We start from the raw sequence: 26,631 nt of genomic DNA, 5'->3' as shown, positions 1-26,631 counted from the left end.
ACAGTGTGGTCATTTACTTCTTATTTTGAGGCTTTGAAAAATAGCTACAGATTTTAATACTCCTATTTTGACCGGCTTGTTGGGAACAACTTGAGCCTTGAATTTAACTTTATAGAAAACAGGGGTGGGGGATGAATCTTAATTTCTCACGCTTGATGTTTTGGGAAGGAGCCATAATTCAGTGATAAGAGCACCCTCTTTTCATGCAGAAGGTCCTGGGTTTGGTCCACACATTTCCAGTTAAAGGACCTTACGAAGTTAGGGTGGGGAAGACCTTTTTCTGCCTGGAACCTCGAAAAGCCTTTGTCAGTAGGAAATACTGAATGGTCTGACCTAGTAGTGCCTTGCTGTCTTTATCCGCATATGACTTCTTGCTGCTAATATACTTTTGCACACAAGAGGGAGCTCTTGTACAGTTTTTCCAAATTGTTGTTTTTCAAAGAAAAGTTCTCAATAGGAAGTGCAGAAAAAGAGACAATAAATAGAAAAACCTTATTATTCTCTCTTTTGGCCTATGCAGTTCTCTCTGGAAAATTGCCGGGCTTCCATTTTTTATTTCATGCACAAGTAAAAATTGTGGGGATCCCAGGAATGGAAAGAAAAGCTTCCAGGTGTTTGGTATATCAAGTGAACAGAAAATCAGTAGAGGAAAAAATAGAAATGTGAAATCTGTTGTTAATGGCATATGACTGTGATCAATATGTATAATGAGGTTAAAGGGCAAGATGATGAATGGGGGACTTTTAGGAAAACAAAGTATTTGAGCAAGATAAAGTCTTCTTCAAATATTCAAGGCCCAGTCAGTTTTATGGGCAATGAGAATTAAGGGCTGGATCAGGGCAGCTATCCTGTTTCTGTGCCTCTTGGAGCAAAGGGCAGCTGAGTGACCCTGTCAGTACTGATATCATATGGCAGGCAAAACATTTTTTCCAGCTTCAGGATTTGCCATAGTTGTTAGCTCACATCTAATTATTCCATTTAAGTTTTTCTCACAATAAACTTTTTGACATTGATAGACCCAGGTTACTCTTGTTCATTAATTTCAGTGGGTCTATTCTGAGTAAAACTTAGTTGAATACCACCCTAAAACAAGAGTTATAAAATCTGTATATAAAAAACAGGATCTATGTTAAATCACCACGAACACAATTTTTAAAACTGATCACAGCAGATGCTATTTATTGATTTGTTCTGATAATTTTGTGGGGAGGTTATATGATAAAATGTCAAGCAATTTTTATCCTACACTTTCCAGTACCTTTCCCCATCATTTTCCTAACTGCAAAGGCCTGGTTTTGTTTTATTTTCTGAAGCAGCTTCATTGTGCTATGTTCCAGATCCACTCTAATGCAACCTGAATTTGCCCATATGTGACTGAATCTGGTGTGGAAAGTAGTGACAGTCTGGAAGTAGCATCACTCTTTTTATTTTCTGGGTGGAAAGCATGCTCTCCTCAGCAGATCTTAAAGGCTGCTCATTTGGGTTAAGGGGATGCTCCCCTACTAAGCCTTCAAGGTGCCACAAGGCTTTTTGCCGTTGCTGCTGCAACTAAGATGAAGGCTACAGCTGAACCAAGCTGAGATGGTTCAGTAGCAAACTAAGGTAGCAGAAAGCCTTTCTCCTACCTTTGTTTAATGCCTCTTGCTCCATCCCTTCCTTAAAGGTGGACAGAACAGCATCCACTTCCTGCATGTCCAAGAACCCAGAGCATTCATTATCCCATTTCTCAAAGAGTGCAGCCAAGAGGAGCTGTTGCCGGACCAAGAAAGAATTCTGGTGGATCTGATAAAGACAGAAGGCAAAGAAAAAGGACCGCACATCACCAGTTGCAGTGGTTCATGGGCACAAGCTCAGCAGATACACATAAATAACAAACTCATGAAACATGGTGGTTGAAAAATCTTGGAGATGGACTGGAGTGTGCTGAGCTCTGACAATATGTGGCTCGTGGCAGGAATGGGGAATTTGTAGCTGGACTCCAGTTCCAGTCAGGGTCAGCCCCCAGGGCTGTGAGGTGCGGTGAGGCAGTTGCCTCAAGTGGCAGATAGGGGACAGTTGGCAGGGACTGCAGATCCGGTCCCCGAGAAATGCATTGTGCCACTCGCCACCTCCTGCACTTGTTGCCCACTGCTGCTGCTGCCACTACCTGTTCCTCTCTGGCCTACTTTTTTCTCCCCTGTCACCTTCAGTGGTAGTGATGGAGGCCAGCTTTGGCAAGTGGCTTCAGAGAGTGTGTGTCATTTTCTGCTTTCCCTCAAGAGGCAAAATGTCCTTAGACATGCCTGATTCCTACCTTCCCTAGCCATTCAGCCTGCCAGTTTGGGTCGATGAGAGTTGGACTACAACAACATCAGGAGGGCTACAAAATCCCCACCAGTGGCTTATGGGTTTGCATAAGGGTACTTGCAAAAGAAAAAAACAACAACCACAGACCCTTCCCAGGCCCAGAGAAGCATCCCAGATGCATATAATGAGGACAATTGTCATTTTCACTGCATGGATTTTAGCCAGACTCCACACAGGTGATTTGTGTCCTGCTTCATTGAACAATAACCCGAGAAAATGTTTTGGGAAATGCTGCTGCTGCTTACTCTCTCCATCTGCCTGATCTTCTCTTTCTCGGTTTGCACGTAACCTTCCTTCACAAACTCCACAAGCCTCTTCACATTTGACAAAGTCGTTTCTTCACCAACAAAGGTCTCCATGAGCTGCACAAACTGTGGCGGGTTGAGGGACTCCTTGTCAAAGCTGCTTATGGTAGACGGGGGCCCACGGGCCTGGATTTCTATCATATTCATGCGCAGGTCTAGAAGCAAGGAGGGAAGGTTACATCCTGTGCAATACAAATTTGAAGCTGTGGGTGTTTTCAGGGCTCAACAAGTGAAAATAAGTAAGCAGAAGAGCCCACGGTCCCTCCAGAATGTTTTTTTTTCCAGGTGTAAGCAGCAGTATGTCATTGGACCAATAATAATGTATTAGTGGTGGGTTTATCCTGGACCATCCGCACATTAGTCTGCTTTATTAGATGTTCTGTGATGCATCCCCAATGTTACAGCATCATCAAAATCTGGAGGGGCGCTCTCATACCACAGTGTAAAAAAAGCAAGGCAAAAAAATCACCAGAATGTTTGTGGAATAAAATGTTACAGGATCTCAGCAAGAAGTTATGGGACATGCACTGTTTGGAAATGAAGCAGTATGCCCACCCTGGAAATTCTGTAAGTTCCATATCGAAAGCAGGATCACGTATGACAGTCTGGATGTCATCGTGAGCACAGATAATCATGAATGCTTTTGCTGCTCACAGCTCCCATTCTGAAATTCACCACTTTCCACTAGTTATGTGCATTTATGTACAACTTACTTGGCTGGAGAACAGCACCGCAAAATTTGGAGAAGTGTGAATTCTTAAGGTTGGCTGTGTTTTGGTTTGTGCATTGTTTCAGAAAGTGCAAGCATGGTAGGTTTGCCTTTAAATGTGAACTGAATCAGATTTCACCCCCATCCCTACTCACAAGCAAAGTCCTTTTTGTCACAGAAATGGACTACAGTAGGGGCATTCCTGTGAACGAACTCCTGTGTAGCCTGAACCAGATTACTTTATGGTGCTCTAATAAAACATCACACCTGGAAACCTGGTGCTTTCGTTGTTCCAGTCCTCCCTGATTTCCTTGCCATAGTCGGTGTACACGAAGGACAGGTCAGCAGTCTGAAGGTCACCTGCAGGAAGGGGAGGCAACACAAAACAGGCTGTTAAAGAGGCCGAGCTTCGACAGCTACATGCAGACTATAGAAACAGAATGTTGAAGAATGCTGATGGGTGCAATCACCTGACCATATCTTTCCATATATCTTCTGAGGTGCCTTTTCACATGTCTCGCTGTCTAGCCCACTGGGCATTGAGAGCAAATCTGAAACTAAGAGAGGAAGAAAACAATGTTTGTGAATAGGCAAGGATGGAGGACCAAGATCAAGCCCCAAAAGCAGAAGCTAGCCAGAGCTAGTCGCATGATAAAGCTACTTGAGATTGCAGGACAGTTCTGAATTGCGGCAAGGATGTGTGTGTGTGTGTTTCAATGCTGGCACTTTTGTGCATTGCTCTGGACAGATGTTAAGCTCATGTAAACTGTGGTTTACATTTGCACCTCACTGCCGTGATTTCTTTCTGAGCTAAGAAGATGCAGCCAGATCTGTAGCATCTTAATTACTTCTCTCTTTAGCGTTTAAAATGAGCGTTTGGCTCAGCTTGTAGCAAACGTGTCCCTTTCATATCCTCCTGTCTCCACCCCCCATTTGAAAGTATAAGCATCTCTGAGCTCCCAGCTCCAGCTTTCCTCATGTCCTGGGACTCTCCACACCTTTGCCCCCTACCCGGATCCAGTGCAGCCTGCCTTGTTTACCCCATCAGGGTGGCATAGCAAGCCTTCTGTGTTGATGGGGCAGGCCTGTTTAGGAGCAGCAGGGAAGGGCCTTCATGGCCAGCAGTGTTAACACTCTAGAAAGGGTGGAGAAGCCCTCAGGTGAGCCCAGCAGCAGCGGCTCTTCCTTGAATGAGTAGCATGAGCCATGATCACTGAACTGGAAATGTTGAAGGAAATGATCATAAAGTGATCCCTGCTATCAGAGATGGCAGTCTGCCTCCTTCATGGTCCTTGTTTAATCATTACTCAACACTTGGCCCCTAGCTAGTGATTCCATGTTTCTTTTTCACTTATAATATTTTGGAGCAAACAGGAGCCTTAAAGATGATGTGATCTGCCCTGGCGTGTGATGAAACGCTTAATTTTTATATATGCATTTGTTTTAAGCATTTATATGGGGCAGGATACTCTGAACACACAATACCAATTCCAGCATAACTGCACTGAATACCAGTTAGTTTCTGGGCTTAAACTGAAGTGCTGGTTTTGAACTATAAAGCTTTATGGGGCTCAGGATTCCAAATAGCTCCAAAACCACCTCTTCCCAAATGAACCAAGCCAGACCCTGCAATAATCAGCTGAGGCACTTCTCCCTGGTGGCTCCTGATTGTAGAACACTCTCCTCAGGGAGGCTCACGCAACACTGTATTTACCTATTCTTAGGTGTCAGACAAAAACATTCCTTTTTACTTGGGCTTTTAGCCCTTGGGATCATGTGAATGTCTGCCTTTTCTAATACGTAGTGGTGATCTGGACCATGTAGCTTGGAGATCTAAATCAGAGAAGTCTTGAATTGTTGTGACTCAAAGAGCATGGATATGTGCATGTTATTTATTTTTTTCATTAACTACCTGTGGGCACTCTTGTTGAACAAAACATTCTGGTTGAACAAATCCAATTGATGAGCCACGCCTTGAGTTAAGCATGCATAAACCAGCTCTGAGAACAGGCCAAAATGAAGCTCTGAGCTGAGTGATGGTTGTGGGGAGGTAAGGGACCGAGTAGTGTTTTGTTTCTTTAAGGACTCATCCACACTTCCTTTTGTGCCACATTGCTAGGCACAGGTCTGGGTCGCAGCGGAGCTTTTCGTTTGTGTGTGTCCTGGCACTTCGCCCAGGAAAACCCACAAATCGCAGCAAATGGCAATCAGGTTTCCCCTTGATTGCCGTTTGCTCCATTTCAGTGGTAAAACACATGTTTTCACAGGGAAAGCTCTGGGACAAAAATATATATATGCTCAGATGTGGACCTAGAAAGCCCAGACCTGTGACTAGAAAGCAGAGCAGAGGTCAGTGTGGATGAGCCCTGTGTGTCTTTCCTGCCTCCCCAGTCTGTTTCCACACAAATGCAAAAGCTCATGAAAGGTGGTCATTATCAGAAACCGTCACCTCAAATGTTCTTGGCATCTGAAGCAACCTCAGCTGATCCCAAAACAACCCAGAATGTATCCATTTATTAGCCAGCAGCAGGAGCACAACAAAGCCTTTGCCTGTGGGTGTGCAGTGCACAGATGTTTGAGCTCCATACAGTAGATATGGTATAAGCAGACTTCCCAGTATGGTCTTCTCTGATAAGGTTTGGCTTAGCATATTGTTTGACCCAGGCTCGTGGTTAAGTTCTCCCATCCCTGCTAAACACAAGCAGTCTGACCTGCTGTAAAGCGCGTTCCTGGGTTGGACTGAATGAGACTGCCTGTCATTTCTGATGCCCTCATGCTCTGCAGCCCTTGGTTTAATTGCTACTGAAGTGCAAGGCGTTCATCAACCCATGGGAGACCAGCACATAAACCCAACACTGCTTCACAGCAGAACACACTGTACCTGAAAGCTTCTGTCCTGGCCGTTTGCTTGGACCTGGCACACCTTCGCTGCTCCTGTGCAGCTGCCCCCGGCTGCCTGGCTCTGGCTGCTTTCCCAGCTCCTCCTGAGCTGCCGCTGTTTCTGCACTGCTTTGCTCTGCAGCAGCACCTTGACCCTCTAAGCCAGCCTCTTGGCCAGGGCCCAGTTCTTCATTCTGTGTCTGCTGTAGCCCAGATTGCATGTTAAAGAGGGAAGCAGGAGCAGAACTTCTGGGCTGTGGATTCCTGTCAGCCTCCAGGGCTTCCACAGGTAGCACTGGTTCTGATACCCGGGTGGTTACAGGCACCACGTCTTTGCCAGTGGGTACAACAGTTTCTTGGGCGGCTGACTCTGCAGCTGCTGAGGCCGCTGGATCTTGTTCCTCCTGAACTGCTGCTTCGCCAGATCCTGGCTCCACAGCTGGCATTTCTGCCTGATCCTGGAGGGCTGCTGCTAGAACGACTTCACCCTCCTCTCCTGCGTGGCTGGCCTCTTGCTCCAGCCCGGCTTTCTCTTGTTCAGCAGCTGCAGACCCCTCAGGGGCCTCTTCAGGTGCAGTCATCTCCATGTCAGACAGGATGTCTTTCAAGAGCAGCTTGAGGGCAATGGATTCCTCAGATAATCCAAGTTCACCCGATGGGATGTTGAGGCTAGACCTCTCCGAAATTTGCTCATCTTCCATATTCCCCCAAAACTCAGCTACCTCTATATCGTCCAGTTCTATAATTGGCCCTAGGATAAGAAAGGGTGGTGCTGTTGATATACCCTGAAACTGGAAGCAGGGTGCGGAAATGGAGGATTATTATTAATAATAATAATTGCTAGTTACCAAGGTCTCCAAGCAACTTTCACTTATAAACATAAACATACTAGACCATTAAAATATGTATAAAACATAGATATGATGAACCAACCCAGACCCTGCAATTGTCATATGAGGTCCTTCTTTGTGTGCCCCCTCCATGAGAGGTCTGGAGGGTGAAAATATAAGAAGGGGCCTTTTCTGTGGTAGCCCCCTGCTTGTGGAATGCTCTCCCCAAGGAGGCTTGCCTGGTGCCATCATTTTATATCTTCAGACACCAGGCAAAAACTTTCCTCTATAACCAGGTCTTTGCCCTTTAATTAACAGCAGCCTTACATTTCTTGGGGTCAAGGAATCCCTTCTTGTGCTGTGGGGAGCAGTTGTAGAAGAAGACCTCCAGTAAAGATAATATCCTCTGTCTGTCCAAGAGCCCCACCTAGGAAAGAGGAGCACAGACATACCTTGAAGCCTTGCCAGTTCCTACTGAGTTCTAGGTTGTTCATGTACAGTTCTACAAAAACCAAATTGGATGGCCTGTGAAATCAGAGTTGTTCCCAAATGAGGGGAAATCCTCCATTTTACAGAGAGGGTGGTGGAAAAGTAGATCACTGAAGTTGGAACGCAAGCTCTGAACTACACAGGGGTTCAAGGGCAGGTAAGAATCTTATGGAAACAGAACACCCAACTTAAAACATTTGAAATATATATTTGAAACCCTATTTTAAATGCTGCTGCTGCTAAAGTAATTCCCACATCTCAAGTCACTAAATGTTTGCTCAAATCAAAGGGGCTTACAGCATCTCCAGAAAATGCTAAGCAAGATGAAATCTACAAATAAAGGCTAAACTAGACCTGATCTTAAGAGTGTTACTTCACACCAGTTTAAAAACAACAACAAAAACAAAAAAACACCATTCAGTGGAAGATGCAGAAGAGTGCAATTTTTGTCAGGACCGTGGCACGGGAGGAAAAGGTTAAATTAAAATACCTCCCCACACTGCATACAGCAGCCCTCACATAACCTGGACTCCCCCAGGCTTGCTAGTAGTTTACAGTTCTTTGTGTTGCTGTGATCTGAAGTGGTATTTTTAGTATCAACTTATGATGGTGGTATCAGTAAGAATTCACCCTTGATCAGACCAAAGAACCATCAAATTGAGCATCTGGTTTCCTAATGAGCTCACAAACAGGTCCTGAAGGGTCCAGCTTTCTCTCCCCCCCCCCCATCTAGTGCCTTGAGATAGTCTGCTTCTGAGCATGGAGGTTTATTCACTTATGATATTTATGCTCCACCTTTCTTCTGATGAGCTCATGATGGCATATGCAGTTCTCCCCCTCTGCACATTATCCTCACAGCAACCCTGTGAGGTAGGTTAGGCTGAGAGAGATGGTGACTGGCCCCAGGTCACTCAGACACTTTGGTCCTAGTCCACTTAGGACCTTAGTCATGGCTGATAACAGTTGATAGCCAATGCACTGTGAATCTGAGCCACTTTTTGCTCTCCAAGGCGCTGCTTCCACGCTCTGTGGCTCAGGCTCTGAATACGCTCTGGGCATGTAGTTCTTATCTTAAACAGATTCCAGGCACCCCCTGGAAGCAGCCTGTCTCTTATCTCGGACAGGAAAATAATCAGCAGGCCTCACTGCCTTGTGGCAAGGAGCAGCACAAGGGAGTCCTTCTCTCCCAGGGAGAGGGTAAAGAGATGACAAAGGCAGGAAAACTCTAGAGGAAACAGGGGCAGAAAATGGAGGGGAAACACATGGTTAAAGGAAAGGAAAGCAGCCCCAAAGGAACGTGGCTTTTCGGCTTATAATGAGCTAATGCGTGTTGCTATTTCACGGTTCCAGTTCTGCAGTCTCTTTCCCATTATAGCACAGCGTGGTGGTTCACCAGGTGCAAATCTGAAAAACCAAAAATGAAACAGATTCTTTCTTTCTTTCTTTCCTTCTTTCTTTCTCTTTCTCCCCACACTTTTCTCTGAGGAGCTCAAGGTGGCATACATGGCTCTCCTCCACATTTAATCCCCACAACAACCCTCTGAGGTATGTGAGGCTGAGAGGCCATGACTGGCCCAAGGTGAGCTTCATGGCTGAGTGGGGAGATTTGAACTCTAGTCTCCCAGGTCCTAGTCCCACACTCTAACCACTACACCACGCTGGCTCTTTTTGGCAAACAACTGCAAGTTAAAATCTGTGAGCTGGATGGCTGTGAGGCTGGCAGCTGCCGAGCAATTTGCTTTTGTGTCGCTTTCCCCTTGTACTGACGAAGGGGAACAAATGGTTGGAGTTGGCCATTGAGAGCTGGCAAGAGGCCCAAGATGGCTGGACGGTAGCCAAGCTCCTAGAAGTGGCAGCAGCACCTGGGGAAGGGGCAGGACTGATGAGAGGCAGCTGTCTTCCTTGCTTTAGTCCAGCCTTTGCCAACCTGGTGCCCTCCAAACGCTTTGGACTACAGCTCCCATCGAAACCAGCCAGCTGCCTGCTATGGGTGTGACCTGAGGTGTCAGAAGAAGGGACTGGGGTGGGGAGTAGAAATTTCTTCAGACTTCCTGAACTGCTTCACAAACTGGAATGCAAGCATCCTTTGAAATCCAGCCTTCTCTGAATGCAACACTGCACTTCTCTAGCCAAACAATGCATATTCCCCACCAAAGGAAAAACGTTCACGTGAAAACGTTAGAGTGAGAACAATGTACAAAATGCATAGCGATAGGCGAAAAGGCACCTGTTGGGTGAAATGCAAATAAATTTTAATGCAGAATTCAAAAAACAAACAAACAAAAAAAAAAACACCAAAAACAAAACAAAACAAAACCAAAACCAAACTGATGTTGAAATGGGGAGAACTCAATTTAAGACAGGAAGAATTAGAGTTTCTGTTTGTTTCATCCATCCCTAGAGAAAACTTGATTGGCAGATTGTGATCCTGGCAATGGGTCAGTGGGACTCAAGGCAACTGACTTGCTTGCCAGAGGCTCAAAGGTTTGAACTGGGAAGCTGAGACCAGAAGCGGATTTAGAGGAGTGCGACTGGTTCAGTTGCACTGGGAGGAGATCCGTGAGGGTGCTGCAGTAGGTGCCACAACTATGATGTAGAATAGAAAGTGAGAGGTGGAAGGGTGGAAAATTTTGGCGTTGTACAGAGTGCCTCTGAAATTTGAGACCCCCCAGGTCCACCACTGCTGGGATGTAGCCTAGGAAGCCAGCTAGGACTGAGTGCATGTCCTCAGGCTTCAGAGTTCTTTTTTAGATACAACATGGAATAAAGAGTGTGGGCAGCATTGCCTTCTGTGATTGGCAGGCAGCATGGAGCCTTTGGACTGGCCAGCCCTAGAATAAAAGACTAATAAACTGGCCACAGAGCAGCACCTTCTGCACTCAAAACCTAGACTCCAATAAATTAACTTTGGAGAATATAGGAAGCTGCCTTATACTGAGTCAGACCTTTGGTCTGTGCAGCTCAGGACTGTCCACGGTGACTAGCTGAAGCTCTCACCAAGTCCTACCTGGGACCTTTGACATGCAAGGGAGATGCTCGACCTTCTCAGCTATGGCCCATCCCCACCTCCTAGGTCTAGGTTTTGGTATAGCCATCTATGGTCCTAAACCAGTCTGGACCAGTCATTTAATGCTGTCTCCCCAGTGTCATCTCAAAATGATCCAGGTTTAGAGCCTCAGGAATAGGGATGCATATAGACCAAAATCAAGACCGAGGTGGAGGACCCCACTCGGTGCTGGGAAAGGGAGGCTTGCCCCCAAGCCAGTGAAAATTAGGAAATGGGAACAACATGCATGCTCAGCTGGGCGAGAGAATGGAGAAACAGATAATTCAGCAACCGCAGAGGTCTTTTCTATGGATTTCCTTTGCATTTTCTGCTTTCCCTTGAGGTCTAGGTACAGCAGGAACTGATTACAGCACCGGGAAGGAAACCAGGTCAAAGCCTAAGGAAATGCATTAAATTTACACTCTGTTTTTGGAAATGATCCAAGCCCACTTGCCTGCTTGCGATGCTCTCAAATATCTGCTAGCATTGTGGGTGCTTGTTGGTAGGGCTGTGAAAATGTTTCGCATCCCTGCTATTACCCCCCTTCCCACCAGAAGCCAACCACAAAGGTTTTGGAGCCAGGCCTTGCAGAAGGTGGAGGGGGTCATTTCAATTTCCTGACAGCCCTTTCCTGACAGCTTGAGTTTATGCCTGTCCTGAACTTCCATGTTTCCCTGAGAGGCCTGTCACTATCCTAATGGAGGGCTCAGCATCCAGTGGCCCTGGGGCCAGTTGACCCACCATCACCATCCTGTCAGTTGCTTGCCTTTTAAGCTGAGCAAGAGAGAGAAACAAAGAGCCACCCATGGATTGTGGACTGCCAACTGAGCCCTGCTAGTCACAAAGAATGCTGGGCAAGGTGGGCCTTGCAGGACCGCACAGGCTCTGATTAGGTCCCATGGGCCGCAAGTTCCCCACCACTGATCTATTCCAATAGACCAGAAACTGCTACTACTCAGAGCTGTGCTTGGGAAGTCCTAACTAGGAATAACGATGGCAGAGATGTAATCCTGCACACATCCTGCAGTCTCTCCGCTAGGGTCTGGGGAGAAACTCGACTCAAATTCACACTGCGCTGAGATCTATGGATGAAGGGCGGTATACAAATTTAATAAATAATAATAAAAACAACTTTTTAAAAACAATATGAGAAGTGAAACTCCACCAGCCTTCATAATCCGCATGTATCCAAATTTTGCAATGCACTTATCCACTGCATACAAAAAAATGCATCTATTACAGAAATGTATTAATATTAATATGAGTGAAAATAACATACACAATTGCATTGTATTAGGGGAAATTGCTTTGCAAAATGTGCATCAGTCAAAAGTGCATTTCTGCATTTAGGGTTAGGGTTAGGGTATGCATTTCTGTCTCTCATCTGTCTCAAGAGAGAATGGAGTGAAACTTCTGAGTTAGCAGCACCCAAGTGACCTCCTCAGGGTGCAAGCACTTTGTGTGGAAGCCCTGGGCTGCCCAGGCGAGAGTCAGCGGAGCTACCTTTCCATGGTCGCAGTTGAAGAACAGTTGGAGGAACATCTGCCGCCAGATGTCGTGTCTGATTATGTTACGTGCATCGTTGGCACACTGTAGGAGGTGTTGCAGCAATTGCTGGAACATGTCGCTGTTGAAATTCTTGATGTAAGAATGGAGATACTGGAGCGGCGAGGGGGGAAAGAAGGGGAGAAAACACACATTTTATTCTCTTTTGCCATCACTCAGCATGGAAGCTGCCCAAAGTGGCTGGGGCATCCCAGTCAGATCGGTGGGGTATGAACAATATAAGTAGTAGTAGTATTGAATAGGACATTGGAGAAATGTAGGAGAAGGTCTGCATGGGCTTCTAATTGCATTTGCCTAAACATGAGTAGACTCATTTAGGCTGTTAGGGCTCATGATTCACCCTGCTTTGTCTTAACGGCAATGATCATATGAACCTTAACAATGAGGTCACTCGCCCTTAATGATGAATCTGGATCATCCTTCCTCCTATTTGTATCCTATCCTTCCTCCAAGGAACTCAGAGTGATCTATATAGCTGAAAGCACTCTCTGTTTTATCCTCACAACCACCCTGTGAGGTAGACGGGGCTCAGAGAGAACAGCTGCTCCTAAAGCTTCGCCCAGAAAAGACGTCCAAACAGAGCCAGGTGGAGCTCCAGGGGTAAAAACTTCTCCCCACAGCTCTCATTTGTAAATGTAGAAACCAAACAGTGGAGATGGCAGAGTCCCTGCAGAAGCAACTAAGCAATGATGCTACATAAATACACCTCATCACTAAAACATCAGAACTTTACAGCAAGAGATGGATCTGCAATTTAGGAGAAATGACAAGCAAGCACTGGGAATGATTTCCACACAACTGCCACCTATTTTTTTGCCTTCGGAAGCATTTTTGCTTCCTCAGAATTGAGGCCACAACTTGCACCAAGCACAAAACAGATCTTTCCCCCCCCCCTCCTGCTTAGGAGTGGCTTGAGTAGCAAATTGAAGCTGGCCATTGCAGAGCCGTTCATCCACCCCAAGAGCTGGATTGGGCCCTTGTGCTTAATGTTCCCTGCTATATTTTCTCTTTGTGTTAAGTTACTTATCAGATTTTTATGTGACTAGCAATTCAGAAACATAACAAAAATACATTTATTTATTGCATTTCTGTCCTGCTTTTTCCTCCAAAGAGCTCCTCTTCCTCATTTAACCACCACAGCAAGGTAGGTTAGTCTGAGACGACTGACAGGCCTTGTGATGGATTCAAACTCTGGTCTCCCAGTTCCTCTTTAACCACTACAACACAGAGATTCTCTTAATGTGATCATTACAATCATACAACTCACTTGTTCTCTAAAGATGTGAAAGCCAAAAGTAGCATAACCTTCCCCTCCCTTCATATTCTGCATTTCTGTGCCACATAGAACATGGGGGGGGGGGTTTCCCCTTCGCTGCAGCCAGCACTGAAATGGAGAACATCAGCCTCACAGCAGGCCAGAGAAATGAAATATTGTAAAACAAATTTATAGATGATCCCCGAGGTAGCATTCTGCACAATCCTCTTCCAAAAAGAAATCTGGCAGCAAGTGGTTTCAGAGTTGATTGGAATCATCATCATTATTATTTTTACCAAAGAAAGAAGATCAACAAGAAGAAAAGAAAAAGGAAGGAAGGAAAAGAAGAGGAAAGGATGAAATTCTGGAGACCACCTTCATTTGCCTCAATCCTCCTGATTTTGGGAAGAAGACTATTGAGCCGTGATTTATTTGAAGCTGAGGTCTCAGAGACACTTTTAACACTTCAGATTTATTGCCCCGTGAGATTTTAATGGGTAAAAAAATAAGAAGGCTGTTCAAGAAATGTGGTCTGCACAGTGTAAATAATAAAGGCTGTCGGCAGGAACCGCAATCTCCCGTCTTTGAGCTGAATTATGATGGCATTTTTATTTGTATTTTAAAGCCTGCTGCTGTTGTGGCTGGATGGGGCAGTGTGTGCATGACATGTGGGGAAGAAGACTTGGGTAACTAAGTTCTCCTTAGACTCACGGATGTAATCATGTACCAATGGGCCTACTCTGAGTACAACTGGCACTGGATGCCACGCAGCATCACAAACTATGACCTTGTTGTTTCTTTCATTTTGGTTGATTCCAGATTCATCTTGGGCACTTTCATGGTTTTTGCCTGAATTGTTAGCGGCATTGTGCAGTCTTGGGGTAATGCTAAGATATTGTGATGGGCCAGTTGAAAAGTTCATTCCAGGTTTTTGTTCCGAACTGAATTGTTAGTTGACCGTGTGGAATCAGCCTTGATCCATCTATCTCCAATGCTTCCTTTGTTCTCTGGAAAAGTCATCTGACTGTGTCTGGAGTGTGGCCTTCAGTCTTTACATCATTCCAGCTCAGGGGCCCACTGTACCTCCTTTTCTGGTCTTTGGAACTTCCCCCAGGCCACGCCTCCTTTGGGGCCACACCCCTTTCTTCAGGCCACACCCATCACCCCCCTCCTCAGCACCTTCCTCAAGCACCTTGAGCTGTGATGAGGCAGCTTGCTTGCTTGCTTGCCTGAACAGACGAGGAGAGGCATGTGTGCACAAGAAGAGGAGGTTAAGGGGTGATATGATAGCCATGTTCAAATATATAAAAGGATGTCACATAGAGGAGGGAGAAAGGTTGTTTTCTGCTGCTCCAGAGAAGCGGACACGGAGCAGTGGTTCCAAACTACAGGAAAGAAGATTCCACCTAAACATTAGGAAGAACTTCCTGACAGTAAGAGCTGTTTGACAGTGGAATTTGCTGCCAAGGAGTGTGGTGGAGTCTCCTTCTTTGGAGGTCTTTAAGCAGAGGCTTGACAACCATATGTCAGGAGTGCTCTGATGGTGTTTCCTGCTTGGCAGGGGGTTGGACTCGATGGCCCTTGTGGTCTCTTCCAACTCTAGGATTCTATGATTCAAACCTCTGTATTTGTTTGTGGCTGGAATGTAGCCTACAGTAAAAAGTTGAGTGTCGCTTCTGTGTTGCCCATCCACTTTTGGCCTCTGGCATATGGCCCCCAGGAGATTGCCTATAAGGCAATGTGGCCCTCAGGCTGAAAAAGGTTCCCCACCAAAGCTCTATCCTACGGTTGAACAGGAAGGAATCCAGAATTCAAATGTGAACTGCAGAGACTGACGCCTGATGGATTGTGGTGACAGAAAAGGGGTTCTTTGCATGCCTGTTGTTGCTGATCCTTCTCCAAATTAGCTGCAGTCACTCTGAGGTTAAATATCTCATTGTGAGCTTAAAACAAGATTTGACAAATTACTTTTAAAAAAAAAGTTTCTCTGCTGAATGCTTAAAAGGATGGCTTTCAAAAGCAGGGAGGTGAGTAATGACATGTTGCCACTTGCTCTGAGTCTCCTTCCAGCTGCCTTATGCTCCATCCTCAGCTTTAGTAAGGAAGCATGCCAACTGGCACTGCTAAGGCTGCTCATGGTTCTAGTCCACAGTCTTGCACTCATAGTTCTTTCAGTGTGACTCCACAATACGATTCATTTCTGATCAAACACTGAGAACTTGGCAGGCAAACATACACACACACACACACACACACACACACACAGAGAGAGAGAGAGAGACAGAGAGAGATTTTATAGCTATATCTATATCTATATCTGCAGACTGATTGCCATCAAGAGGCCTGCAGCGCCCTCAGGGATATACCAAGCCTCCTGCATGAATCGGCTAATAGAATTTCAAGAGCAATAACAGATGCGCTAGGAACAATGCTAATTGTGTGATAATGAGGGTGCCCATAGAAGATGGTCCCCCGAGTGCCACTAGTGGAAAATCTGAATTCATCAGAACTCTCACTACATTGCTAGACTTTGTCTCTCAACGTTTCCCCTGCTGATTCGCCCTGGAAGGAAGCCTTTGCTTTGGAATCCTTGTTTCTTCCTGGTGGCTGTTGCAGAGCATGGAGGAGGAGGCAGGATGGGGAGGGCTGGGAATCTGCTGGGGGTGGAAAGGAGATCCCTGGAATGTATAACTGATTGCTGTGTGTGTGTTGGTGGAGGTGAACTCAGGCCCAAGAATTCAGTATCTGACAGGTGGAGAGCTGCATGCCAAACTGTGTACCTTTGGGTGGCTGAGCTTCCATATACATACCGTATTTTTCGCTCTATTGGACGCAGTTTTTCCCCTCCAAATATTGAGGGGAAATGTGTGTGCGTCCTATGGAGCAAATGCAGGCTTGTGCCATAGCCGTGTGCAACCCCTCCGGCAGGGAGAGGCTGAACAGGGCTATGGCTTCTTTAGCCCTGCGCAGCCTCTCCCGGTAGGGAGAGATTGCGCGGGGCTAAAGAGGAAGCCAAAACAGCGAGCGGGATCCATCCTGCTCACTGCCTTGGCTTGTGACATAGCCGCACGCAACCCCTCAGGCAGGGAGAGGCTGCACGGGGCTATGGCTTATTTAGCTCCATGCAGCCTCTCCCGGCAGGAGGCTTGTGCCATAGCCTTGGCTTGTGCCATAGCCGTGCGCAACCCCTCCGGCAGGGAGAGGTTGTGCGCAGCCTGTACGCTGCTCTTTGGGGCTGGGGGGGGGGGAAGATTTTTTTTCTTGATTTCCCCCCCAAAAACTGGGTGCGCCCTATGGTCCGGTGCGCCCTATGGTGCGAAAAATACGGTATATATATATATTGTTGTGAGGCTGTGGAGGGCTTAGGCTGTATGATGCCTATACCTAATTCCTGGACCCAGCAAGGGTTAAAATCTAATGAAGGATCCCTTCGTTGAATTGCTAGGAAAGGGTCATAATGGCCCCTAAGTATGGGTCATACTCATTAGTATAAGAAAAGAAGTTGCCCTTCAAGGAATGGCAAAGAGGTATTTCAAAATTTATCTAGCAGGGGAAGAAGCCAATAATAAAACATAAATTACTAATAGATTCTAAAGATAGAGGCAGATTTTCCCTACCAGATTTAAGGATATATTATGAGGTGTCTTATCTTTGCTGGCTTCAGGAATGGATAACATTACAAAATACAGATATTTTAGACTTGGAGGGTTATGATAATAGATTTGGTTGGCATGCGTATTTATGGTAGAAAACGTTAAGGTACACAGAGGATTCCTGAACCATTTAATAAGAAAATCACTATATGTGGTATGGAAGAAATATAAAAATTTGTTAAGACAAAAAGAAGTTGCTTTGTGCTAGGGAGCAAATGGGTACGCCCCCTCCCTCACTTGGCTGGAAGTGAGAAGGACAATAGCCAGAAGGGCTCCAAGATAGCCATCTTCAGACCATCTTGGGGCCCCTAGCATTGTGGCCTCATTTGCAGGCAGTGGATTGGGGGGGTGGCGGTGGCAGTTTTCTGATTTTGGGACATGGGGAAATCTAAAAACACAAGAGGTTGAATTTCTAGGATCACCCTTGCAGGATGAACGGCTTCTTAGCAGCACAGTTATATGCTAAGGGAAGAGTATCAGGCCCCCTGCCTTGGATTTGCTTCATAACACTAAGGTGGTGTTGGGCTGCCTGGGTGTCCTTTGCAGGGAAAATTGGCAGGTGGCAGGGAGAGTGGATCTTTCTTCCAGCCACCACCTATGTTACCCTTGAAACTCAAGGTGTGTGTGTGTATGTTTCCTGATCTGTCTCCCATCCAGGCCCCGGCTCAAAAGAATATCTACCGGTACTTTAACCCACTTCCTATCTCCACCTGATTATCCACAGAGGGAGAAGCAGGAGGGGGGAAAAGCCCTGCTCAGGGACGTTGCTCCTCCTCACCTCTGTGAACTGCTCTTCGTTCAGCTTCAGTGCCAGGGACCCCGCGGATTCCAGAGGCCTGGCGTAGATTCCTGTGGAGGTGAAGGAGATGTGAGAGCAGGTGTTAAGCAGTGGAAGAACTGGGCAGCATCCTGTGCCTCTCTGGCAAAGGGAGCTCTTCCTGCCACGGGTTCAATCTGCATCTTTTAACACTAGTGCAGTTCATTGTGGGTCAATGGGCCACAGCTCATTTGCACAGGCTGGGTTTCTTCCCATGGAAACCAACATATTATAAAATTACACCAGCACCGGGGCTTTCGATACCCTATATTTGATTTGAACCACAGGATTGGGGAACGTGGGGCGAAGTGGGAGCTCTGTGAAAGGAAGGCCACCTGCCTGGAACTGTGGGAGGCTCCTCCCCCTCAGTGTCATTTGCATAGCCCTGCCTCTAAAACAAACGGACCCCGCCCCTGGATGAAGATGAATTATAGCAGGCAAGTGGAACTTACTTCTGCCCAAGGGGCGCATTTCCTCATGGGCAGCCTTCTAGGGGCCGCAGAGCGGACAAGCCAGAGGCAAAAGTGGACAGAGCAACAGCTGGGACTCTACAGTGGGCCACACAAAAGTTAGACGTTTCTGCACACACATACACAAACACCCATCTCTCCAACATCAAAGAAGGCATTCTGGCCAGGCAAAAGCCCTTAAGGAGGCTAGTGAAAGGCATGGCCTGGAGACAGTCCCAAGGGCCACATCGAGACGCCTGGAGGGCCACATTCCGCTTCCAGGCCAGAGGTTCCCCATCAAAGGATCACTGCATCAGTGGCACTGTTGGTGGGTGACTTTCTCCACTACGTGACATTGACCTTGGCTTGGCTTGGTTTGTCCAGCACACGTGCCAGAAAAAGGGACTTCCATTGGCCAACTATCCTTCATCTAAAGATCACAGGCCAGTTTACAATTTATAAAACCACAAAATATTGAAGTGGCATTTTTTTCTGTTTAGAAAACAGGTGGCAGCTGGGGAAAATTGGCATAATCCTGCCCTGATGGATTTGTGTTCTTTTGGTAAGAAAACAGGCTTGGAAGGACTGCAAGCAGTCTTGGAAGGAAAAAACAACAACACATTTCATAGCTTGCTTTCCAAAGAGCAGCACCAGGTTATGTTCTGTGCCATCCCAGCAACAACTGCAGCACCTGTATTTGGAAAACAAAGTTTACTATATACAGTACAGTCAGGCTGCAATTCTGACTTTGGAATAACCCCTATTTATCCCAGAGACTTCCAAGTAAATGTTCACAGTGCTGGGTTGTCTATAAGGATGGATGTATCTGTCATTTTCAGTTTCTCTCAGCTTCTCGTTTTTTCAATCTTAAATTCAGTTCTCCACATTTTTGCATCAGTTTGTGATCTTTTTTTTTAGTCCTCAAGAAAACTAGTCAGCATCTTAGAGCAGTTTCCTCTAATAAAATGCATTTTATATGTTATTTTCACTAACATTGTTTTTTTATACACCCCCCCCCTAATACACATTATTCGATTGGAGAACTGCATCACAAAACTCGTTACAATGTGAATTTCAAAGGATAGCTCTCTTGCTGTTTGAGAATTGTTGTGGAATGCACAAATTAGGTAGGCCTGTATCAAAATCTGATCCAAACAAATCTCTCCTCTATCCCTAGTTGCCAGATCTTCAAGCTGTGTTTTAGGGTGGGCAGAAGATGGGGTGAAGGACGGGGCAAGTCCAGAGAGCATTTCTCTGGGATTTCAGGAGAGAGAGAGAGAGAGAGAGAGACCACCAGGGGGACTTCCACCACAGGGTCAGAGAAGACTAACCAGAGAACACCTAGTGGACTTCATTTACTGCTGGCTCCTGAAGACATTCACGGGCAGTAAATTATTTTCATGACCCCATAAAGAACAGCTTTATGCTCGCTCAGTGCGTTGGGCTCTGCTAAATGGATGGCTCCAGGAAGCAAAGAACAGCTGGTTACCTGAAGAACAAGCATCTCGCTAAAGGGCAGGCAACATATGACCCACAGGTTACATGCCTCGCAAGTCCATTTTTACACATCAGCCTCGGGCAGACTGGCAGTGGCCCTGGTCTTGCCTCTCGCCTGCCCACTTTCAGCCTTCTCCTAAAAAGACACCCCTCCCTGACTGGAGTTATTTGGATCAGAGCTTGTGGAACAGAGGGAAGGTGGATGTGGCATTACCTGTCCCATCGTCGCTGAGTTCTGAAGAGACAGACTCCATGAATGACTTCAAGGCACTCTGGATCTGCAAGTGAAAGAACCCATTTCAAGGGCTGGTCAAAAAGAGGCCTCCTTTTGGCCCAATCCAGGCTCTGTTGGGCTGGGAGGAGCACCCCTCAGCCTTACGAGTCATTCAGAGCCAGAAGCATAGAAGCATAGAATTGTCAAGTTGGAAGGGATCATGAGGGCCATCTAGTCCAGCCCCCTGCAAGGCAGGAATATTTTGCCCAGTGTGGGGCTCGAACTCACGAACCAGAGATTAAGAGTCTACCAGCTGAGCTATTTGAATTGTCAGAAGTTGGATCACGCACCGGTCTGGAGGTGACTTCTTGACTATGGGCTATGAGTTGGGGGTGCCAGGCCTGGGGGTAAATGGGAACTGGGATAGGTGTGGCATTGTGCAGTTTTGGTTCCGTCTGACTCCTTACTTACAAATGTGTGGTCTGCCTAGGGACGACCCTGCCTTGCGAAAATCCGATCTTATCCACTGAATCAGATCTTACCTGATGCATGGAAAATCCGGAGAGATTTCCCTGAATCAAGCTTCAGTGGGTAAGATAGGATTTCTAAACGGCACAGGTGTGAAACAACAAGAAAAGCTCTCAGGCCCGGGGGAATTAATTGGGATACAATATGATCAAATTACACGCCAAGCAGAAGTGTGGGTGAGCCCTAAGTAGTGCTTTTCCTATAGCGGGTCCTTCAGAACTGGAAATTTAGCCCTTCTTTAAAAAATAGTTGCTGACCAAGGACTCAGCGAGTCTATAGAAAAAAGTAGGCATGGAACAGAGGGAGAGGGGCTGGGCCTCAGCAGCCATCTTCAGACCAGGCCTGTTCACTGCCAGCGATATGGCAGAAGGAAAGTGGCTTTCAAAACAACCAGTCGCCCTGGCTTTCTTTTTTTTGTGGGGGGGTGGGGGCAACGTTACCAGCAGAACAGGGATCTGTCCTGTGAGATCCATTGTCCACTCTTTGAACTGCATGGACAGAGCCTCCTTCCGCATGTCTCTCACGTGAGTCTTGATCTTTTCCACCTGCTCCCTTTGCTTACGTTTTTCTTTGACCAGAGTCTTCATCTGTTCCAGCCTGCAGGGCACAGGGGTAACGGGACTTGAACCGGGGTGCCTTACTCCCACCCACCCCAGAAATTTCTTACAGCTGAGCAGTGCCTTCCTCCCACTCCCCTGAATTAAATTAATGCTTTGTGACTGCACAACTCAGGAGCGGAGTCCCTAAGGCAGTTGGACGGCACCCTGTATGCCTCCTTCCAGCAACTCCTGCAGCCAAGCTGGTGCCAAATGTCTCGCTCTCCTTTCCTTTGGACCACACCTTGTTCTCTGGGCAGCCCAGGAGCTCCATACACACTTGTGCCCTGGAGAGGTCACTTTGGTGCTGCTAACACAGCAAAAACAACACAGGAGGCAACAGTTGCGAGTCACTAGTCTGAAGCCACAACAGGCGCTGGGATTCTCCAGCGGTTCACCCCCAAAGGCATACTCCATTGTCTCTTGAGGCAGACAGGTGCCAACAGCTAATGGTGGGGGTGGGGGTGGGGATGCAGGATACCGGACTAATTGAGTCATTGGACTGATCACTTCCCTCTAATGGTGATCACAGCTGGTGAGTGCCAACAGAACTAGGCATGAAACAGGTCACTAAGAAAGAAGAGGGAGTGATCAGCATGCTTGGGTGGGATTCCCGAAGTATGCCCCATACTCCAGCCAGCCCCAAACAAAGGCTGAGTAGGGGGCGTGGAATGTTGCCGGTCAGCTGGAAAACAAAAAAAGGGGGGAGGAAAATTGGGGGTGGTAGAATGGCCTGCCAGAGCCCCTTTTACAGGGATTGCAGAGGAGGAGGTGCACTCCTTAAGGCAATGGGGATATTCTGCAACATTTTGTTGCAGGACGCACTTGTATTCCCATGCTCTTAAGAAGTCGGCTCTTGGAGTGTGTATAGATAAAAACAACCCGCCCTCTGTGTCTCTGCCCGAGTCCCCATACTGAACATGTCTCCTCAGCCTTTGCCTCCACGTCAAGACGTGCTGGTGGAAGTCAGAGTGGCTGTGCTGACAAACACCTTGGAGGGTTGCAAGTCGCACTCTTCCTACCCGCCTCCCTTCACCCGCTTCGACCGTTCCTCATCCGCAATGGCTGACCAGGCTTTGTGAAAGGGAGGTTGCAGGCTGGAGACACTCACTTGTGCAACGTGGTCTCGGGCACTTTGGTTTTCAGCTCGTCTGCGACGGCTTTCAATCCACGCACGTAGGGATTGGGCATGGCGGAAATCTCATAGGCTGGGTTGTGCCTCATCAGGTACTCTCCCAGGAAAGTAATGGGGTCAAAGGTAAGGGGTTCAGATTCCTTCCTTTCCAGGGCCTTCTTCTTCTCCGCAACCCTGAGCAGCTTCTCCACGCCAGGGACCAAGGTGGGGAGGAGCTTATCAACCAGGTAGGCCCGAGTCTCCAGGGTCATGCTCTCGTCGTTGAACCAGTCGCGAGACAGCTTGTCTGGAGGCTCTTTCTTCTCGGCCTTTTTTTGCACCATCTTGCTGTTGCGGAGCTTCTCCACCCTTGCCTGCTGCAGATCCAAAGCCCTTGGCTGCAGGGTCTCGTAGAAAATGGACTTCCACTGAGCATCTGTCCGCGGAGTCAGCGGCCGAACTGCCCCGCTTGGGCTGCTTGTTGCTTCTTCCAAAGGTGTCTCGCTGACGGGGCTTCTCTCCGAACCCGCCTCGCTCTTCTCTGGTTCTATATCCATGTTTCACTCTGCACATCAGAAAAAGAAGGAACCTAGATGGAGTCATAGCATTGGGTCCATCTACCTCAGTACTGTCTACCCTGACGGCAACGGCTCTTCAGGGTTTCAGCCAGGGCTCCTTACCAGCCCTGCCTGGAGGCAATGGGAGCCTTTTGCATGCAAAGCAGGGGCTGTAACCCTGAGCTATGGCTCTTCCCCCCCAAAATATTGGGGTAGCCCTTTCAGAATGTCTCCAGCGTATCACAACCAAGTGGCTACAGGCCTTGCAAAACAAAAAAACCCCCAAATTTTATATAGTATGATGGCCATTTTTAACTCATATTAATATCAATGAATATACGTTACAATTTCAATCGAGTCAGATAACGTTACGGAATACTTACATTTACTGGACAGTCTCAGATTAAATATAACTACTGCTAATTGATGATATCAGGCCTATCTTTCCTCTTTATTTTGTATTTGTTATATCTTCCCTTCCCTTGTAGCTGAAGGGCTTCCCAATAATCTATTCAACAATATTTTTATTGTACCTTGTTGATATAGTTGTTCTTGTTTTTGGGTTGTATATAAATACAATAAAAAAGTAAACAGCAGCAGCAGCAACAACAACAACAACAAAGAGGCAAGAACCCAGTCCTCTTGGTTCTAAACTAAGGGCTGATTTAAATAGGAACATGTGTGGTATGATTCTAGTGGATGTAACTATTCCCCTCCAGCCACCCATTATAGATGGGCCTTAAGATCCATCAAGGTCACCAATTTCACACTAGTTTCGCTCTTGAGAACCCATTCTGTGGTTTTTTTCCTGGATGCCCAGCAGAGGGCCATTTTGGAGACTATGAAATCACAAGAGCTCTGCAGCCCTAAGATTTGGTTGCAGGCAGAACTGCTACCTCATACTTTGGATTTTGAAAATGATTTTTAAAATACAAGGCCCATTTTCTCTGCGATCCTGTTGTCGGCCTTCTGCTCTCACCTCTTGTGCGGAACACCTGGATACCTGCTTGCCAACATGGATGAATAAGGGAGAGTAGACACTGGGGCCACAAATCGAATGGTTGAGAAGAGCTGTGCCCACCTTCTCACCTTAAGCCAAGAGACAAGGGAGCTATCGAGGGGTTGTAATGTGGCCCCTGTATAGGCTGTCATCATCACCCCTTCCCACTCATCATATGACGTGAGGTGAGCTTTAACGTCCCTTAGTTTCATAGCCTTTGGACCAGACAGCAGTGGATAGCTCAGTTGGTTAGAGTGTGGTGCTGATAACGCCAAGGCTGCAGGTTCGATCCCTGTCTGGGACAGCTGCAGATTCCTGCATTGTATTGGGTTGGACCAGAGAACCTCAGGAACCCTTCCAGCTCTCCAGTACTATGACTGTGAAAACATAAGATGAGACTTGCTGGGTTGTCCTGCGTCCGGTTCTCACAGTGGCCAACCAGATCTCTTTCTCCATTCCCTTCTCTGATCTTTGCTCTCCCTCGCCACAGCATCTGCGGCTCCCTTGGGATAAGCACTTCTCTCTCAGCCCGATGTGAACCAGGTACAAGATGGATGTTAAAATCACAGAGAAGGGAACAGAAGGAGCTGCTGTCTACAGAGCCAGACCACCAGCCCACCAAATTCAGTATTATCTACTGAGCTGCAGTTGTTTCGTAAGCCACCATTCCTATAGTGGTTCCCCTGGTCAACACTGACAGGCAGCGGCTCAACAGGGCCACAGGCAGGAGTCTTTCCAGCCTTACCTGGTGATGCCTTTGGAGCTTGAAGCTGGAGCTTTCTGCACACAAAGCAGATGTCCTGCCACAGAGCCCTTCCCCCAAGCATCCAGCCCTTATGACTCTGAATAATGGGCTGGTGTAAATAACATAGAGAGCTGCCTTTCAGCAAGCCAGACTGCTGGTCTAGCTAGCTAGCATTGTCTACACTGACTGGCAGCAGCTCTCCAAGGTATCTTTCCTACTCCTAGGTGAATATGCAAGGCGTAAACCCTACCGCTGGCAGCGTCAGTGACAAAAGGTGGTTTGTGGTACTCTAGTATCCTGGCGTTTTTTCTTTCACTAAGCTCTCCAAAGCCCGACCCTTCCAAAGAGCAGCACAGAAATCGCATGTCTTCCCTTACCTTCAGAGCCAGCATCCAGAAAGGGAGATGCCCCCCTCCCAAGCTATGCTGGAGTTGCCTGGGGATTCAAGGAAGAGAGCCGTCTAATTTTAACCACCAAGAAACTTACCAGGGAATCCAGAGGACTCTCACAGAATCTTACTCTTCTGTGTGTGTTTGACTGTTGCCGAGCAACAGTCCCCAGGGGGTTGCTGGGCTTCCAGCTACAGAGTGAGGTGGGTCATCTCCCTTTTCTGGCAGCTGGAGGAGGGTGAGCGCCTTCGTGTTCAGCCTTGCTGCAATGACATCACTGTGTTGTTAGGAATAAAATGAGAGAGACGAGAGATCAGAGTTAACAGCCAAGTCTTACGCTGGGAGGAGGCAGTGACAGCCGCATGACCCTTCCTGGGGGAAGAGGAGATCACAGCAAGTGCCTCAAACAGCCTGGAGGGCAGCAAGGGAGCTGCGGTGATGGTGGTAGTGGCGGGAGATGGCTTGTTTTTCCCCTGAGGCTGTAAGCAGAGAATGGGTCTGTTGCAGGTCAAATTCTGGGAAAGGCTTTTGGCGGGCTCCTAACGATAAAGAGAGTAGGGCATGTTCCTGGGGCCACCTGGTCACAACGCCCTCGTGGGCTCTTTGATATAAAAGGTAGCCTTTAGAACTGTGTCGATGGGACTGAGATAAAACTCCTTGGCCCAGCAAACAAGTAAGAGGTGCGCATTAAAAGCTAGCCGGGCAGCGTGAATTCAGTGGGGCTTACTCCTGAGTATGCACACTTAAGGCTTGTGCTGTAATTAACTGACAGGGCAGGCATGGTCTGATTTCAGCCATCCTTTTCTGAGGGCACAATTATTATCTATACATTTAAGATGGTCCCAAACCTGAACCATCATGGCTTCTTACAGAAAGCTGAGCCATTGCGCTGTCCAGCTTACTGTGGTCCACAATGACCTGCGGCAGCTCTCCAGGTTTTCCGGGATGGGACCTCCTTGGTCCTGCCTGGAGATGCTGTCAGGGATTGAACCTGGGACCTTCTCCGTGCAAATAAGATGCTCTGCAATTGACCGATGGCCTTTCCCCAGTGTTCCTCTGTGAAATGCCATGTGCCATGTCGACAGGGGAGGCTTTGCTCTTACGTTCTTCCACCCCAAACGTATCTTTGGCAAGGGTGAACAGAAGAGACCACCTCTGTCACCAGCATGGAGGCTGTGGAACTCCCCGCTCCAGGAAATAACATTGGCTGAAACCCTTCTGCTTCCCCCCCCCAACCATTTGTTGACTGAGCAGACAGCAGAGTCCGCACAGAGCCCAGACAATTAAGACATGAGCGTATTTTAAACATTAAGTAGAACATGTGAATACATTAAAAATTAATCCGTGTGATTTCCTGTCTGAAAACCAGCAGAAGGTGCATGACAGCATGAGTGGACTAGTAGTTCCACTGGACTCAGGCTAGCCAGCTATTAAAACTTGGTTATGGAATATTTTGCTGGTAATGATCTGCTCTTCTACTTAGCGTCTTTTCCCCACCCCTTGCTTTGAGCATCTAAGTTTGTGCTGGAAAGATGGGACTTAAACAGTAGGAAATCAGCAAACAAAATGGCTCTCCTTCAGAACTAGCAATTGTCCTCTGTGTGTGTGTGTTTGTCTTTTGCCCTCAAGGCGATGCTTCTCATCTG

At 47.1% G+C, this 26,631-nt stretch overlaps 1 protein-coding gene across 4 annotated transcripts in view; it reads right to left on the bottom strand.

Moving 5' to 3' along the window:
• The window catches only part of EFCAB5 (EF-hand calcium binding domain 5), a 45,066-nt gene that overhangs the window by 15,053 nt on the left and 3,382 nt on the right, over positions 1–26,631 (bottom strand). Inside the window, exons 2-13 of one of the 4 annotated variants that reach the window (XM_079955404.1) lie at positions 24,974–25,262; positions 22,292–22,859; positions 21,025–21,181; positions 20,057–20,120; positions 17,858–17,928; positions 12,109–12,264; positions 7,398–7,497; positions 6,242–6,991; positions 3,831–3,917; positions 3,628–3,720; positions 2,592–2,806; positions 1,626–1,782 (exon numbers count right to left, since the gene is read on the bottom strand). In XM_079955404.1, coding sequence (XP_079811530.1) covers positions 1,626–1,782; positions 2,592–2,806; positions 3,628–3,720; positions 3,831–3,917; positions 6,242–6,991; positions 7,398–7,497; positions 12,109–12,264; positions 17,858–17,928; positions 20,057–20,120; positions 21,025–21,181; positions 22,292–22,851 — 2,410 coding nt within the window. In that variant the 5' untranslated portion in view covers positions 22,852–22,859; positions 24,974–25,262. The remainder of the gene's footprint in view (positions 1–1,625; positions 1,783–2,591; positions 2,807–3,627; positions 3,721–3,830; positions 3,918–6,241; positions 6,992–7,397; positions 7,498–12,108; positions 12,265–17,857; positions 17,929–20,056; positions 20,121–21,024; positions 21,182–22,291; positions 22,860–24,973; positions 25,263–26,631) is intronic. The other 3 variants (XM_079955405.1, XM_079955406.1, XM_079955407.1) reach the window with 3 other exon arrangements.

This window comes from Podarcis cretensis (assembly GCF_951804945.1).
Source record: "Podarcis cretensis genome assembly, chromosome: 15".
NCBI lineage: Eukaryota > Metazoa > Chordata > Lepidosauria > Squamata > Lacertidae > Podarcis > Podarcis cretensis.
This window is presented reverse-complemented; position numbering and strand designations above follow the sequence as displayed.